We start from the raw sequence: 18,383 nt of genomic DNA on the forward strand, positions 1-18,383 counted from the left end.
TATAACTCACACCCTCTAGTCCTGGCTAAATCTTCTCTGAAGCCGTTCAAGCTTGACAATATATTTCCTACAGCATGGTGCCCAGAACTGAACACAATATTCTAAATGCAGTCTCACCAACGTCTTAAGCACCTGTCCTGGGCGTCATTTGCGCATCACGAAGGTGGCATCACGAAGGTGACACACAGAAATCCTGGGGCGCCGCACGCGAGCACGCGTCACTGCCTACGCCATGCGTGCATCACATGCACGTCACGACGCACGTGTCATGCGTCGTGACGCGTAAATGATGCGCAAATGACGCCTGTGGGACAGGCCCTTTATACAACTGCAACATGACCTCCTAACTTCTATACTCAATACTCTGACTGATGAAGGCCAAAGTGGCAAAAGCCTTTTTGACCACCTTATCTACCTGTGACTCAACCTTCAAGGAACCATGCACCTGCACTCCTCGACCCTCTGCTCTACAACACTCCCCAGAGGCCTACCATTCACTGTGTAAGTCCTGCGCTTGTTAGACGTTCCAAATTGCAACATCTCACACTTCTCTGTATTAAATTCCACCAACCATTCCTCAGCCCACCTGGTCAATCGATCCAGATCCTCCTGTAATCTTTCCCAACCAACTCCACTATCTGCAAAAACACCAACTTTTGTATCATCAGCAAACTTGCTAATCTTGCCGTGTATGTTCTCAACCAAATCATTGATGTAGCTGACAAACAATGACAGACCCAGCACTGAACCCCGAGGCACACCACTAGTCACAGACCTCCAGTCTAAGAAACTACCTTCCACCAATTGTTTCCTTCCATGGAGCCAATTTGCTATCCATTCAGCTATATCCAGCAATTTGTTTTGTTTTTTAAGACACTAATATTTTGTTTACAGAGTTGGGTGTCAATGACTGTCAGAAGTGTGGAAGGAGTGATGTGGATTTTTGGGGAGGAAATTCAAGCTTAGAGCCTTGGTAGCTAAAAGTATGTCATGATAATAATTAAACTGGTGGGCTGACAAAATAGCCTGAGTCAAAGATGGGGTTGATGTTTTGATTACTTTTATTGCTGGAAGTAAATAAGAAATAAAGAAGAGAGAGGGTTTAGAGTTCTTTGAAACTAGGATGAGAAGTTTAATGGTGTACATTCATCATGGCTAACAGGATTTTTTTGTTTCTTATTTTTATTGTTGGGTAAAAAGTGAGAACCTGGCCAGAAGTGTTAAAGTAATCAAGTCTAGAGGCAACAAGCCATGGTATGGACAGAGTGAATATGGAGAGTCAAGTCAAGTCAAGTCAAGTTTATTTGTCACATACACATACGAGATGTGCAGTGAAATGAAAGTGGCAATGCTCGCGGAACAACAAAACATCCAACCAAATTATAAACACAATCATAACACACATATTATTTTACATAATAAATAATAGAAGGAAAAACGTTCTATACAGTTAGTCCCTGGTGAGAAAGGCGTTTACAGTCTGAATTGCCTCTGGGAAGAAACTCCTTCTCAACCTCTCTGTTCTCACCGCATGGCAACAGAGGCGTTTGCCTGACCGTAGCGGCTGGAATAGTCCGTTGCAGGGGTGGAAGGGGTCTCTCATGATTTTGTTTGCTCTGGAGTTGCACCTCCTGTTGTATAGTTCCTGCAGGGGGGTGAGTGAAGTTCCCATAGTGCGTTCGGCCGAACGCACTACTCTCTGCAGAGCCTTCTTGTCCTTGGCAGAGCAATTCCCGAACCAGATGGTAATGTTCCCGGACAAGATGCTTTCCACCGCCGCTGCGTAGAAGCACTGGAGGATCCTCGGAGACACTCTGTATTTCCTCAATTGCCTGAGGTGGTAAAGGCGCTGCCTTGCCTTACTCACCAGTGCTGAGGCGTGTGATGACCATGTCATATCCTCAGAGATGTGGACTCCCAGATATTTAAAACAGTTCACCCTATCCACAGGATCCCCATTTATACTCAATGGAGTGTACGTCCTCGGATGATGTGCCCTCTTAAAGTCCATGATCAGCTCCTTCGTTTTTTTGATGTTTCCACTAGTGGGAGAGGTCATAGCCTCAGAATTGAAGGATGTTCCTTTATGAAGATGAGGAGGAGTTTCTTTAGTCAGAGGGTGGTGAATCTGTGGAATTCATTGCCACAAAAGACTGGAGACCAAGTCAATGGATATTTTTAGGCAGAAATTGATAGATTTTTGATTAGTACGGGTGTCAGGGGTTATGGGGAGAAGGCACGAGAACGGGGTTAGGAGGGAGAAGTAGATCAGCCATGATTGAATGGCGGAGTAGACTTGATGGGCGAATTGCCTAATTCTGCTCCTGTCACTTATGGACTTATGAAGTCAAAGTATGGATGAGAGCTGCAGCAACAGCAGAGTAGCAGCAAATGAGATGCGCATATTGTGGTGCAGGTGCAGGTGCAGACAGATAAACTGCATGGGTGTGATGTGGTCAGATGATGACCTCTCTATCAAATGCAACACTGAAGTTTCAAACTCTTTCATATAGTCTCGGACCGTTGCCAGCCAGCGGGACTTTGGCTACTAGAGAACAGCTGGTGATAACAATCAAGAAAAAAAGGTTCTATTCATGGTTCACAATTTCCTTGTTTTGTGTCTTAAATTCCAACCCTGGGTTCATCTCTTGGTCAGTCATATACTTGTTGGATTAAAAAACAGCAGGGCTATTTGGTGTTTTTAGTTTTCAATTTAAATTTAAATAACCAAGTTCTGATGTATGTGTCTCTTGTATGATTGAAAAGGAAAACAAAACGGTAAAAATGTTCATTGATTTTGTATTTTAAAAATTCCTGTTTTAAATTAAACATTTCTGTTCTATGGAACTATATTTCTTCTAATTTCCCCATTCATTAATTTTTCTTCCTTTTCTCTCATTCTCTGCAACTCCACAGGATAAAGAAGACCAGGCTCGGGTAATTGGAAACCTGAAGAGTATTTCAATGTCATCCAGCAAACTCCTACTCGCAGCCAAAGCACTCTCCGCTGATCCAACAGCTCCCAACATCAAGAATCAACTTGCTGCAGCTGCTCGGTACATTTCCTCATTTTACTTCCTTAAACGGACTCATCCCTACAGCCCAATGCCCTTACTTGGCATGTCACATGCATTAATCCAGGATAGTGACTATCTTGTGGAAGCAAATATGAAGCAGACAAATAAATAACGCTAAAATTGGAGAAGTTGGAATAAAACCCAAGACTGCTGATAATGCACAGTAGTTTGAATAGCAGTTGAGAAGAGTGTTGATTTCAAGCAAGCAATTTAAAAAAAAAAGGAAATGGCTTCTTCCCTGGGAATAAATAAACCAGCTATTCCTTTCAACACGTTTTTAATCTCCCACATGACAAAAGATGATTAATGGAATGACTAATTAATAGTTGTGATTATAGGCACACAACATTCCCATCTTGTCCAAACAATAATTCTGTCATCTTCCACCCACTGTGCATACCGCACTAAGTATGCTCAGAGATTCCTTCCATGACAAGTAATTTAGTTTTAATCTGTTTTCTTCTGAAACCTCCCCTACTCGAGGTCGTAAAAGATGTTAGTTTAATGTTAGAAAATTATTATCGGGCAATGGGTGGACTGCCTATGTGCTTTGGGCATATGAACGATCAGAATCGACCAAGTTACAGAGATACAACACAAAAGCAGGCCCTTGGGCCCAACAAGCCTATGCCGACCAAGATTCCCCCATCTATGATAGTCATGTTTTGCCAGCATTTGCCACATATCGTTCTAACGCTTTCCTATCCAAGTACTTGTCCAAATGTCTTTTAAATGCTAGTATAGTTGCTGATTCAACAACCACCTCTGGCATTTCGTTCCATATATCCACCACCCTCTGAATGGAAAATGTTGCCCCTCAAGTTCTTATCAAATCATTTTTCCAATCCTAATTTTTCCAAATGAAGGCCAATAGTGTCACAACCACCCTGTGTACTTGTGACACTACTTTCAGGGAACTATGCACCTCTAGTCCCAGATCTCCCTACCATGTACAAAGAAACTCACGCTCTGGATTGACTTCCCAAAATGCAACACCTCACACTTATCTGCGTTAAATTCCATTGATTATTTCTCAGCCCATTTGAGCAACTGATCAAGATCCTGCTGTAATAATAATCCAGTATAATTGGAACCTCAGTACTTGAAATGGTGGCCTGAGAAAGGACACTGATATTAGTTCACATATGCTGCTGGTAGCTTTTGATGTTGTTAACATCTCCCCAGTGCCTTGAGGTGCCTGCAATGACCTGGTGAACTGCTGCCCAGAGTTACCACAAGCTTTGTATTAGGATTTGACATCGTGATCTTCAAACTCTCTTCCCCAGACATCGTACTGAGGATGATGGTGTATCTCATCACTGCCTCTAAATATGCACATATGCAAGTATCATGTGTGTGCCGTTGTTTACTGACTGAGGTTTGGACCACCTTGACCACCAGTATCCTATTTTTGTCATAAGTTAGCTCCACTCCAGTGGTAGGATATGGAGGTGACATGAAGCATTGTCAACACACATAAAGACATTTCCAGCACAACGATACAGCCGTGCTTGATACCAGTCTGCACTGTGCTGCCTTCTCTCAGAGGGTAGTGAAACTCTGGAATCGTCTGCCCCAGAGAGTGAAGAAGACCAGATCCTTAAATGTATTTAAGGTGGAAAGAGATAAATATTTGAAAGATTGAGTGATTGGAGGATATGAGAAACAAACACAGAAGAAGAGTTGAGGTCAGCATAGGTCAGCCATGATCATATTGAATGGTGGGGCCGGCCTGAGGAGCCTAGTCACCTGCTCCTATTTTCTAGTGTTCTTGAGATGGGATCTCTTGTAGATCTGATGGTTAAGGTTATTGGCCCCCTTCTACCTGGGGTGGGAGGTGAGGTTGTGAATTTGTGACTGCAGTAAGGATCTGTCCATTTCTGAGACCCTGTTTGCCACTTAGCATCGGCTTCTTCCACTTGTTCAGCAGTCACAGCATTTGTGATTAGCGCATAGACCGATTTGTGGAATGAAGTCAGCGCACTCACACTAAAGACAATGGCAATTGAGAACTTCTTTAAAATGTTCCTTCCAGTGGATGGAGATTACTTCTTTAAGTTCCCATCTCTCAATGGAATTTGACCTTAACAATTTGAAGAATTTGACATAGTTACCACAGAGTCGGTGGACAGCCTGTGCTCATTCCACTCCCATCTGCTCTTTCGATCATAGATTTTCCATTGGATCTCAATCTGCTCGCCTGTGGGGATGTTTTCTTTCCCTTGAGTCATGATCGGATTTCATGAAACACACGCCTTGTGTTTACAATCCGTTATTTCTTGAGTTTGTGTTTAATTTATTGTCACGTGTACCAAAGTACAGTAAAAAGCATTTGTTGCATGCTAACCAGTCAGCAGAATGACAATACATGATTACAATCGAGCCATCCACAGTGTATCTTGCACCTCCTGGCCACTCTCTTCAAACAAATCCTAGTTTTTGGCAGAAAGCCAAGAATCCCTTCAAGGGCTAAATATGGTGGTCTCTAGGGGACGTCAGACTTGATGGATGTTAGTTGAAAGTCATAAGACCATCAGAGAGGTACTGTCCGACAAAAACTATCTCCACGGATTAATTGAAACCGTAAATGCAAGTTTTCTTTGCAACAGCAGATGTAGCCATCATTTTGGGGCAAGTTGGAGATAATAAAGGTAATGAGGGATATGGACTCCTCAGTGGTTTCTAGCGGGAATAAAGAAATAATCCGAGGTACCAGGGGGCTGGTGAGTTGACATAAAGCTTGTGCTTATTTCTCTGCTGGCAGGGACTGTTGGTTAAATCCAAGGAAGAGGCATATAAATCGGCCAGAGGAAGCAGTAAACCAGAAGACTGGGAGAAATTTAGAATTCAACAGAGGACAAAGGGGTTAATTAAGAGGGGGGAAATGGAGCATGAAAGAAAGCTTGCGGGAAATATAAAAATTGGCTGTAAAAACATCTTTAGATATGTGAAGAGGAAAAGATTAATGAAGACAAATGTAGGTCCCTTATAGTCAGAAACCGGTGAATATACAATAGGGAACAAGGAAATGGCAGACCAGTTAAACAAGTAATTTGGTTCTGTCTTCACTAAGGAAGACGCACACAATCTCCAAGAAATACTAGGGGACCGAGGATCCAGATGACAGAGGAACTGAAGGAAATTCACATTAATAATGAAATGGTGTTGGGTAAATTGTTAGAACTGAAAGCAGAGCCTGATGGTCTGCATCCCAGAGTACTCAAGGAGGTGGCCCTAGTGGATGCATTGGTGATCATTTTCTAATGTTAAAAAGACTCTGGATCAGTTCCTGTGGACTGGAGGGTAGCTAATGTAACCCCACTTTTTAAGAAAGGAGGGAGAGAGAAAACAGAGAATTATAGACCAGTATAGACATTGGTAGTGGGGAAGATGCTTGAGTCAATTATTAAATATGCCATAGCAGCATATTTGGAAAGCAGTGACTGGACCGGTCAAAGTCAGCATGGATTTATGAAGGGGAAGTCATGCTTGACTAATCTTCTGTAATTTTTTTCAGGATGTAACAAGTAGAAGGATAAGGGAGAGCCAGTGGATGTGGTGTATCTAGACTTTCAAAAAGCTTTTGGCAATGTCCAACACGAGAGATTAATGTGCAAAATTAGAGCACATGGTATTGGGGGTAGGGTATTGACATGGATAGAACTGGTTGGCAGACAGGAAGCAAAGAGTAGGAATTAATGGGTCCTTTTCAGCACGGCAGGCAGGCAGTGACTAGTTATTTACAATATATATTAACGATTTAGACAAAGGAATCATCTCCAAGTTTGCGGATGACAGAAAAATGGATGGCAGTGTGAGCTACGAGGAGGATGCTACGAGGCTGGTATGAGGACTTGGATAGGTTGGGTGGGTGGGCAGATGCATGGCAGATGCAGTAGAATGTGGATAAATGTTCCCCATGTTGGTGGAGTCCAGATCCAGGGGTCACAGTTTAAAAATAAAGGGTCGGCCATTTAGGACTGAGATGAGGAAACACATTTTCATCCAGAGAGTTGTGAATCCGTGGAATTCTCTGCCACACAAAGCAGTGGAGGCCAATTCACGGGATATATTCAAGCGAGAGTTAGCTATAGCTCTTATGGCTAATGGAATCGAGGGATATAAGGAAAAAAGCAGGAGCAGGGTTCTGATTCTGGATGATCAGCCATGATCATATTGAAGGGCTGAATGGCCTACTCCTGCATCTACTTTCTATGTTTCTATTATAAGATCATGCACAAAGCATTTTGTCAGGGAAAGGACTAGACTGGATTTAACTTTTTCTGCTTCCTCCTCGCTGAAGATTGTTTCTTTTCCAATCCTGGCTTTATAGTAATCTAGTAAGATCAATTTTTCTCCTTTGTGGATGTGGGCCTGAATATTTTCGTTAAATAATGTGTTCCTTGCCTCATCCATAGCTGACATAGATTTGAGCACATGTGCTAATGAATCAACTGGATCAAGGTGTTCACTTACAGATTCTGTCGACCTGAGATGTCTGTTACATACCAGCTACTGCATGGACTTGATGGAGCAAGGTCCTGATCTAGTGGCAAGTGGCTCCAGGATCACTGGGGATCACTGAGCGCAGGTGTAAATGCACACACGCAGATCAGCATGTGTGTAGATGTTTGATGCCACATGTCCTTGCATGCATGACCACTGACGGGCTCAGGCAAAGTTTCCTTTGCCCAGCTCTGCCTTCTTGCTTCCCATCGCGTCCCTGATCAACTTTTCCTCACGCAGCAGTTCTGAGTTAAACTGGTTGCTGAGCTCTGAAAGTCTATGCACGATTAAAGACTGATGTCTCTGCTGAAAAGTATAAGTTTGCTTAGACAGTTTAAAATTGTCATTGGTGCCTCCTCAGCTTTTTTGTTTTCACCAAAACACAGTTTATTTTTCTCTCTTTTGCCATTCTTCAGTTCTTTTGCCAGCTAATTTGTCCAGTTACTCTTCTTCCTGACAATTGTGTCACCATGCTGGGTTAAAGTGTGCTGGAAAGATTGCAGAAAAGATTTACACGAATGCTGCCAGAATTTGAGGAATTAAGTTACAGAGGATGGTTGGGCTGGAACTTTATTCCTTGGAATGTAGGATGTAGGACCCCTCAGTGATCTTATCGAAGTGTATATAATTATGAGGGGAATTGACAGGGTGAATCTATAGTCTTTTCCCCCAGGTTTGGGAATCAAGAATTAGAGGCACAAGTTCAAGATGAGAGGGGAAAGATTTAATCGGATCCTGTGGGACAGCTTATTCACAAAGAGGGTCGTATGTAAATGGAATGAGCTTCCAGAGGAAGTGGCTGAGGCAGTCATTATAACAATGTTGAAAAGACATTTGGACAAGTGCATGGATAGTTTAGAGGGATACGCGTTAACCGTGGGCAAATGTGGTCGGTGTGGATGCGGTATCTTGGCTGACATGCACGAGTGTGGCCGAAGGGCCTCTTATCATGCTGTATGAATCTATTAGAATGCCATTGAACTTCTCATTCAAATGCTAATAAACCAGTTATGATATTGGAAATAGCAGATTCACTTCACGCAATTGGCAATTTTGACATTAAAATTTCATGCAAACATTTGCCAGCTCAATTTAAATTTCAGACTAACTTCTCAAACATCATTTTGCAAATATCAACCAAGTTCAGGATTAAATGTATGGCTGTATTATGAATTCCACAGAGAATGTAGCCCATCTGCGATGAGTAATGTTTCGTACCGTGTGTTCTTTCTCTCTTGCAGAGCTGTGACTGAAAGCATTAATCAGTTAATTACGATGTGCACACAGCAGGCTCCAGGACAGAAGGAATGTGATAACGCTCTTCGTGAGCTTGAGGTAAGTGATGAATTTTAGTAGAGAATAGAGTGTTTAATTTAAATTTGTTCATGATATATGTATTTTTATTTCTATTTGTTTGTTGTTATTTGTACTGCACACTGAATGGACACTGGTTGAGCAACGTTTATTTTGTTTCCTCTGGGTATGTGAGTACTCAGGAAATGACAATAAAGATATACTGATACTGATACTGAATTGCCCCAGTTATTGATGTTTTGATTTGAAGGATCTTGTGTCTACTTAAAGCAACAATTTCAGCATTTCTTGATTTACTGTTAAGCATGAATTACCTAGCTGATGACTATTATGTCGCTTGCATGTTTATGATTTTGGTTAGTTTAGTTTGTTGTCACGTGTAGCAAGGTACAGTGAAAAGCTTTTGTTGCGCGCCAACCAGTCAGCGGTAAGACACAAGATCACAATTGAATTATCCATAGTGGACATGGTAAAGGGAATAATGTTTAGATTAAGAAGAGCATGGTTAAAGTAAGAAATGTTGCTGTTTGAGTAGAGGTTTCAAGGAGTGGAGCGATTATAATGCATGATTGCAAATCCAATTCTGAGTCCAGCACACAAAGTCGTCTGACTTGGGTGCCATCTTGAATCAAGATTTTTTTTCTTTAAGACACAATCTACTTCTGGCCACTTGCATGTTCTAGCAATGTTACATGTCATGCGTTTGCTGGTTGTTTGTCACAGTTTGTTAAGTACAAGTGGTGGGTGTTGCTAGCATTCTTTAGACAAGCTTATGTACTTAATATTTTTGAAGTTAGATTTACCTGAACCAGTCAGGCAGCCAATTTTACCAGCAAATAATATAAACATCAGAAATAGAATAGCATTATGAAGTTCTTCTGAAGTGTAAGTTTACAAAATTAAAAACAAATCATAAAAGAAGGAACCTTGGCATTACGTTTTGTGCACTATGCAGCCTGATAACCAAGTCAATATTGTTAATATCAAAACACGGCATTTGCTAGTTCTCAAATCCTTTCATACCATCATTCTAGATTGACTGTTGAACACCCTCCTCAAATACAGCTACCCACAGGAAATTTGTCTCATCTTACTCTTGCTCCACTTCAGCATGCAAGCTCTGATATTCACCCAGTGAATCCACAACAAACCATTCTTAGTGACGGCAGGTGTCCAACAAGGTTGTGTTATTGCTCTAAGACATATTTCTTACCTGCAAAGAATGTTGAGCTAATTTTCAGATTGGGAAGCTGTTCCATGTAAGGGAACTACACCAGAAGCAAGGTTACCCAAACCTCGGTAGCTGAGCTGGTGTAGTCAGATAACACTTTCTCTTGCATGCATTCAGTAGCTGAGCTCCAAGGCACCATCGTCACTTTTGTTGAAGCACTCTTGATGAGAGGCGCTCTACTCCACATATCCAGAAGATGAATGTCCTCTACTAAGTTGCTCCTGCTGCACCACCTCCTCTCCCATCACGATAATAGTTCACTGAAAAACTCTGCGGAAAATTTAAACCACTTTCCATTATCACAGGAGCCACCACGGAGCAAAGGCAGACACCGATGATGAAATTTGCCAATGCTTTCAATGCACCAGCACAGTCATCAGTCAGTGGGGGATAGGGTATTTGAAGACCTGGTACAAAACTCTCAGTATGTTGGGGCAGCAGTGTTCCCTGCTCTCTTATATGTATCTGAACCCTGCAGCACTAATTGCAGGTATCTCAAGGTACGGGAAAATTACCATGGACACTGTCTCTGCAAAGTGTTTCAAGGCCACTGGACAGATAAGGGAACCAAAGGTAGATAAAAGTGCTGGGGAAAATCAGCGGGTGCGGCAGGATCTATGGAGCGAAGGAAATAGGCAAATTTTCGGGCGGAAACCCTTCTTCAGACCCTTCGTTTGGCCCGAAAAGTTGCCTATTTCCTTCGCTCCATAGATGCTGCCGCACCCGCTGAGTTTCTCCAGCACTTTTGTCTACCTTCGATTTTCCAGGATCTGCAGTTCCTTCTTAAACAAGATAAAGGAACCAATATCACTATCCTCGTCTGGCCGACATCCCCATTATGAGACTCTGGTCATACGGTTACATTGTATAGGCACAACATTTGAATGCTTCACTTAAGCCACCTGCGTCAAATTCCATATCCAGAGAGTAAGGATATTTAATTGTCATATTCACAGGGAATGGAACAATGAAAATACATTAGATTAAAGCAAAATGCTGGAGTAACTTGGACTGAAAGATGGAATTTGGGGGGGGGGAAGAAGAGAGACTGGCCGTGACAAAAGGCAGAACAAATCAGGGCCGGCAACAGATGACCTCAGGAAGGGTGGAGTCCATAATGGCCCATTGTTGGCTGGGGCAGATGTGCTAGCTGGGTGGGAACAGACATTTTTGTGGGAAGGGATATCAGGTGGGCAGAAATAAACATTCAAGAGTGTGCTCAAAGCTGCCTTAACGAATCATCCCCACTGATTCCCAGGAATCCCTGGCCCATGGCAGCTCAAAGTAGAAAAGGAACAGTTGGAATGGCATTAATAACCTCAAGTCCATGCATCAGAACTAGTGACGGAAGGAGCAAACCCTTCACAAACTACCCTCTCATCAGCCAACATTTGCCTGTTCAGGTTCAATCCCCGGCATCTCCACTGGATTTAGAAACATAGAAAATAGGTGCTGGAGTGGGCCATTCGGCCCTTTGAGCCAGCACCGCCATTCAATATGATCATGGCTGATCATCCAAAAATCAGTACCTTGTTCCTGCTTTCTCCCCATGTTCCTTGATTCCGTTAGCCCTGAAAGCTATATCTATATCATGTATGAGATGTATTTGACGATGTACATCAAGAGATTACTCAACGTCATGTTGCAGAATAAAATACTGCACAGTACTGCACAAATAATGAAACACAATGAATACTATTCTGGCGCAATAGGTGAATTTAATCCTTGTTTCTACACTGTGTGGCTCCCACATTGGCCTCATTAAACACCTTGGGACACCCAAAACTGGAATGCATCAATTTGCCTTTATCTCAAATCCTTGCAGTGCATTAAGTAGAATTCCAAAATTCTGGCATGCTACGGACCTTGGTACTGAACTGGCAAATGTTCCTGAATTGCAGGATGTTACCCCCAACACACTTTTAATTTGCTGTTCTTTAAGATGTTACAAAGTCATATTTTCCAGCCAACCCAGTAAATTAAAAGGGAGTATGAGGGACAGGGCCCTGGTCAGCCAACAGAGAAGACAGGAACTGGGGCCCCAATGAGTTTCAAGCAAACGTCACTTGGGTGAGCCAGGTTCCAAACCATTAGCAGATTATCAAACATTACCATCTTCAATTGCCAATTTTATTGGATCTTACTGTTGGCCCCAATGAAGATCCATCTTGTCAATGACCTTTGCCTCTCACGCTACTCTTGAGAAGTGTTTCATCATACCTTGAACAAGGAAGGATTTTATTTGAATGTTCCAGTAATCTCCAAGACTTGTTGCATTCCAGAAGAGGTCACAAGCATGAGACCCTTAAGGGCTTGAGGAGCAGTAAATGTGCACTGCTAGTATGAAAAGAGCAGATCAGACAGAAGAGAAATTGACTTTGGGGGAAGTCTGAGAGGTGAGGAAGGTCAATGTAGACAAGCGAGAATGATGCATCACATGGTATGTTCTCCACGACATGTTTGATTGGACATGACTTTTTAATGAGTATTGTACTTGTAAATGAATTGAAATTGATTTTTGTTTCCTTTGCAGACAGTCCAAGGAATGCTTGACAACCCGACTGAAGCAGTCAATGACTTGTCTTACTTTGATTGCATTGACAGTGTGATGGAAAACTCCAAGGTATGAAAGTGACTATTTTTTAAATCGAAGGTAGACAAAAATGCTGGAGAAACTCAGCGGGTGCTGCAGCATCTATGTAGCGAAGGAAATAGGCAACATTTCGTGCCGAAACACTTCTTCAGGATTGTATTAAATCTTGTTCCTTGAAGAGCACCCATTAATTACTGACCATTTCAACCTGGACATTTGATTATTTTTTTTCTTTGAATGATGATCTAGGGTTAAAAGTTAAACGTGACATCTCCAAGTTTGCAGATGACACAAAGCTGGGTGACAGTGTGAGCTGCGAAAAGGATGCCACGAGGCTGCAGGGTGACTTGTACAGGTTGGGTGATTGGGCAGATGCTGTATAATGTGGATAAATGTGAGGTTATCCACTTTGCTGGCAAGAACAGGAAGGCAGATTATTATCTGAATGGTGTAAGAAAGAACTGCAGATGCTGGTTTAAAACAAAGATAGACACAAAATGTTGGAGCAACTCAGCGGGACAGGCAGCATCTCTGGAAAGAAGTAATGGGTGACATTTCGGGTCGAGAACCTTCTCCAGTCTGAATAAGGGTTTCGACCCAAAACGTCGCCCATTCCTTCTCTCCAGAGATGCTGCCTCACCCACTGAGTTGCTCCAGCATTTTGTGTCTACTATTATCTGAATGGTGTCAGGATGGGAAAAGGGGAGGTGCAATGAGACCTGGGTGTCCTTGTACATAAGTAAGTCACTGAAAGTAAGCATGCAGGTACAGCAGACAATGAAGAAAGCAAATGGCATGTTGGCCTTCATAGCGAGAGGATTTGAGTATAGGAGCAAGGATGTCCTACTGCAGTTTACAGGGCCCTAGTGAGACCACACCTGTGTGCAGTTTTGGTCTCCTAATTTGAGGAGACCAAAACTGCTATTGAAGGAGTGCAGCATATGTTCACCAGGTTAATTCCTGGGATGGCAGGGCTGAAATATGATGAAAGAATGGATCGACTGGGCTTATATTCACTGGATTTAGGATGAGAGGGGATCTTATGGAAACATAAAAAATTCTTAAGGGATTGGACAGGCTAGATGCAGGAAAAATATTCCCGATGTTGGGGGAGTCCAGAACCAGGAGTCACAGTTTAAGAATAAGGGGTAGGTCATTTAGGACTGAGATGAGGAAAAACTTTTTCACCCAGAGAGTTGTGAATCTGTGGAATTTGCTGCCACAGAAGGCAGTGGAGACCAATTCACTGGATGTATTCAAGAGAGAGTTAGATATCGCTTTTAGGACTAAGAGAATCAAGGGATATGGGGGGGAAAGCAGGAACAGGGTAGATCAGCCATAATCTTATTGAATGGCAGTGCTGGCTCGAAGGACTGAATGGCCTACTCCTTCACCTACTTTCTCTGTTTATGTTAGTGGTCAAGCATTGTTAAAAGTGGATTGATATAGTTATTATGAATGCATAATTAGATAAAGAAGTATAGGTGAATGCTATTATTAGAGCCTGCTCTGTAATTTCCTTAAATATGGCTGTTTTTTGGCTTTAATCCAAATTTTCCTTCCCTTCGATTTGTCCGGGCAAATTGAAGAGACAAATAAATGCTAGCATTCACTTCAAGAGGGCTAAAATGTAAAAAATTATTCGCCACAAAGGGCTGTAGAGGCCAGGTCAATGGTTATTTTTAAGGTTTAGATAGATTCTTGATTAGTATGGGTGTCAGGGGTTATGGGGAGAAGGCAGGAGAATGGGGTTAGGAGGGAGAGATTGATCAGCCATGATTGAATGGTGGAGTAGACTTGATAGGACGAATAACTTAATTCTGCTCCTATCACTTATGACCTTATGAAGAGCTGGAACTTTCCAAACAATTGTTCCTTTCCGATTTACATTAAAGTTGCTCTTAATAGTCCTGCAGTCTTTAAGATGAAGTGATTTGATGAATAGATTTAATTGTAACTTACAACTAAACCTAACTATTCTAAATTCTATTTATTTCAAACCCCTTTGTGAAACTATCTGCCCCCCCCACCTCTCCCTGCCAAAATAACATTTTTCATAATAAAGCTTATTTTCCATCATTGGGATTCCCAACAGCCAATTAATTAACTTCTGAAGATCTGATCACCCCATACTGAAGCCATGAACACAATAAGCTATACATAATAGGTATAGATAACAAGATCATAAGAGATAGTAAATTAGGCCATCCGGCCCATCAGCCTACTCCACCATTCAATTATGGCTGATCTATCTCTCCCTCCTAACTCCATTCTCTTGCATTTTCCCCATAACCTCTGACACTGGTACTAATCAAGTTCTTGGTTTCTTGGTCCTCCAAAATATTCCAAATGGAATTTAAACTGGAGGTGGTGAAGGGAGGGCTTAAGCCAGAAAGGGTTATTGGGAAGAAAGAGCTTCTTTAAATTTAGTTGCATCTGGTTGGGTAGCTATAGTTGTTCCTATAGTTGTTCCTAAATCTTTGTTAGATCAATTCCTATAGGAACAACTATAGGAAACCAAGGTGTATGAAGTTCAGAGGGGATCTGGAGAGGGTTTTTTTCTCACCCACAAAGCAATTGGTGTCTGTAACAAACTGCCTGAGTGGACAGTGGAGGGAAGTGCTCATTAAATATTTGGGAAATACCTGGATGTGCACTTGAATATCCAAACGGTAGAAGTCTGGACCAAGTGGGAATGTAGAGAGATGTACTTTGAGCTTTATAACTCAATGACCAATTTGAATGTTCTGGTAATATTTGAAGAATGTTGGCCTGAACACCCAGATCCTGACATTTCTTCAGAATGCATCGTGGAACAAGCAAGCAGTCTATCACGTCATTTCACAGGTGTCTTGCCTAAAGACTGCAACCAAACTAATTCATTCTAGGCTCTGTTCTTGTGAATCACTCTAAATCTAGAATGGCTTCTTAAAGAACCAATGCCCAAACTAGATCTCTTCTCCAAATAAGGTATTCCCTCTATAAAGTTGTGATTGGGATAAAATTATATGTTTTGCAATTATTGTGTGAAGTATTAAGAAAAAGTAACTTTGAACAATTTCACAAAAAAGTGATAAATAATGTTAAGCACTGTGAAAATTTGAAATCTTTAGTCCATTACTTTGTCTTTAGCGTTGCATGCACAATTTAGATAACAGCGATTATCCATTATTGTATGTGCAGGTTCTTGGAGAAGCAATGACAGGGATTTCTCACAATGCAAAGAACAGTAATCTACCAGCTTTTGGTGATTCTGTGAGCTCTGGTTCCAAGGCCTTGTGTGGACTGACAGAAGCAGCTGCCCAGGTAAACATTAGTTTTACAAAGAGAATTGTTACAGCAAATCATGCTTATACCTGTGCAGAAAAGATCCAAAAACCATGCTTGAGCATCATTGGGATGGTTTGTAATGTAATGCTGCAGGATCGTAAACCCTTGCATCTTTATGGGATTCCAAATGTGAAGAGGGTTCATTTTATTTGAGCCAACTCTTTGTTAGATCAATTCGTGAGCAGTCGCCTTTTACTCAACTGTTTGATCCAATAAATGTCATGCTCCAATAACCCTGTCAATTCTCCTGAATTGCTCCCTCCAATGTGTGATTATGTTAAATTGATAGCTGATCATTCCCGACTCCACAAACAATGCTTAACAACACAAAATGTTAAGAAATGGTATTAAACTATCTTTTAGTTTGTTCTTCTTCGGTAGAAATGGAATCATTATCTGAAATCTCTGCTCAAATTCCTATTGCAGTCGTAATCCTAGTAATTTAACCTTCTAGATCTTTAATATGCTGAACTTCCAGAAATTACACACAGTTCTAGAACATTGATCTAATGATTGTATAAATTTAATTTATCGCACTTTTCCATTCCAGTGCTGTCCACGCAAACATCCAATCTTTCCATAGTTTTGCACGTCCCACGGTTTATCAAGTCTTGCATCGTCAATAAATTTTGAGATTAATCCTGGTACTTGGCCAAATCACCTGTTATTTTTGTTTAAACACAGATCTGTCTGTAACAAATTGAGATTGTCCTTTATCGTCGTCCATTTCACAGTGGACACAAATTTTATTTCAATTTTTTGAGACTTTAAAATCTCCAACATGGATAAAATGAAACATTATTGTTCACTATCACGTTGGCTAACATAAATAACATACATGACCCGCCCCCAAGCACCAGAGGCCCCCCAGCTAAACCTCCGCTTTTCTAAACAACGAAGTGCTGAAAAAACTCATGTTAAGCAAGTCTATGGAAAAATGTAGTTTTAATTCAGAGGCACAGTATGGAAACGGGCCTTCGGCCCCACGAGTCAACGCCCATCCATCTATCACCTGTTCACATTAGTTCTGTTATCCCACTTTTGCACTGCTCCTTGCACACTTGGGGTAATTTACAGTAGTCAATTAACCTACAAACACGCGTGTCTTTGGGATGTGGGAGGAAACTGGAGCACTCTGAAGAAAAGCACGCAGTCACAGGGAGAACGTGCAAACTCCGCACAGCCAACACTCAAGGTCAGGATCGAAACTGGGTCCCTGGCGTCGTGAGCCATCAGCTCTACCAGTTGTGCTAACTCTGCTGCTTCAGTCCAGATAACTAGAGTTTAAATTGATTCCTGACTTAAAGATTTATTTATATCTTGCCAGAAATGTTGTAAGTGTGGGTATTGTGTGCTGCATTGCCTTTGGAAGCTTCTTTGTAATGGGAGGAAAGGAAACTTAAAGAACGGCCAGTACCATACTTGGCAAAAGTGAAGAGAAGACATTGATGTTTGGAGTCGCCATTTTAATTATTAGAAGATTGATGCTTGTAACAAAAAATATTCAAGAGACCAAAAGTTGTGCATTTTTTTGAAATAACTAAAACTGTTTAAAATCTTGATTTGCAGGCAGCCTACCTTGTAGGAATATCAGATCCCAATAGCCATGCTGGACAGCAGGGATTAGTTGATCCAGCTCAATTTGCCCGTGCCAATCAAGCAATCCAAATGGCTTGTCAGAACTTGGTAGACCCATCCTGTATCCAGACACAGGTAAGATATGTTCTTGTTGTTGTAAAATTAAAATAGTTGCCTTTTGGCAGAATCCCATGATAGTTACAGCAGGAGAAGAAAACCGATTATCACGACTCTAGAAACCTACTGCATAGTTTTATATCATGTTTCGCCCGTCGCCTCCATTCTATGTGCCCTGGTTTTCAGAACTCGCCCCATTTCTAGTTCTTAATTCCATTTCTTGAATTTTGGAATGCTCTGTTTGTGAGTTTGCATGAATCACTTGAAGCTTTTCGCTCAGTAAACCTTGTCTTGCTGCAGGTTTTGTCCGCTGCCACCATTGTTGCAAAGCACACGTCTGCACTGTGCAATGCCTGTCGCCTGGCCTCTTCCAAAACCTCGAACCCCGTGGCAAAGAGACAGTTCGTACAGTCGGCTAAAGAAGTGGCAAATAGCACAGCCAATCTCGTGAAGACAATCAAGGTATGTCCTAAAAGATTCATGTTTACAGATGAGCATTTTGGGTTTCAACTTGTATGGAGTTGAGTCACATGTGATAGAAACATTAGAGATTGTCACATTGACAAGTTTGTATTGATAGTTAGAAACATAGAAAAATAGGTGCAGGAGTAGGCCATTCGGCCCTTCGAACCAGCAC

General features: G+C 41.7%; 1 protein-coding gene across 1 annotated transcript in view; it reads left to right on the forward strand.

Annotated features, from left to right (window-relative positions):
- LOC129695700 (talin-1-like) overlaps positions 1 to 18,383 on the forward strand; it is a 232,274-nt gene that overhangs the window by 172,090 nt on the left and 41,801 nt on the right. Inside the window, 6 exon segments of the mRNA XM_055632894.1 lie at positions 2,917 to 3,056; positions 8,825 to 8,918; positions 12,662 to 12,751; positions 15,905 to 16,027; positions 17,621 to 17,764; positions 18,047 to 18,208. Coding sequence (XP_055488869.1) covers positions 2,917 to 3,056; positions 8,825 to 8,918; positions 12,662 to 12,751; positions 15,905 to 16,027; positions 17,621 to 17,764; positions 18,047 to 18,208 — 753 coding nt within the window.

The sequence above is a fragment of the Leucoraja erinacea genome, chromosome 1, assembly GCF_028641065.1.
Source record: "Leucoraja erinacea ecotype New England chromosome 1, Leri_hhj_1, whole genome shotgun sequence".
Taxonomy (NCBI): Eukaryota; Metazoa; Chordata; class Chondrichthyes; order Rajiformes; family Rajidae; genus Leucoraja; species Leucoraja erinaceus.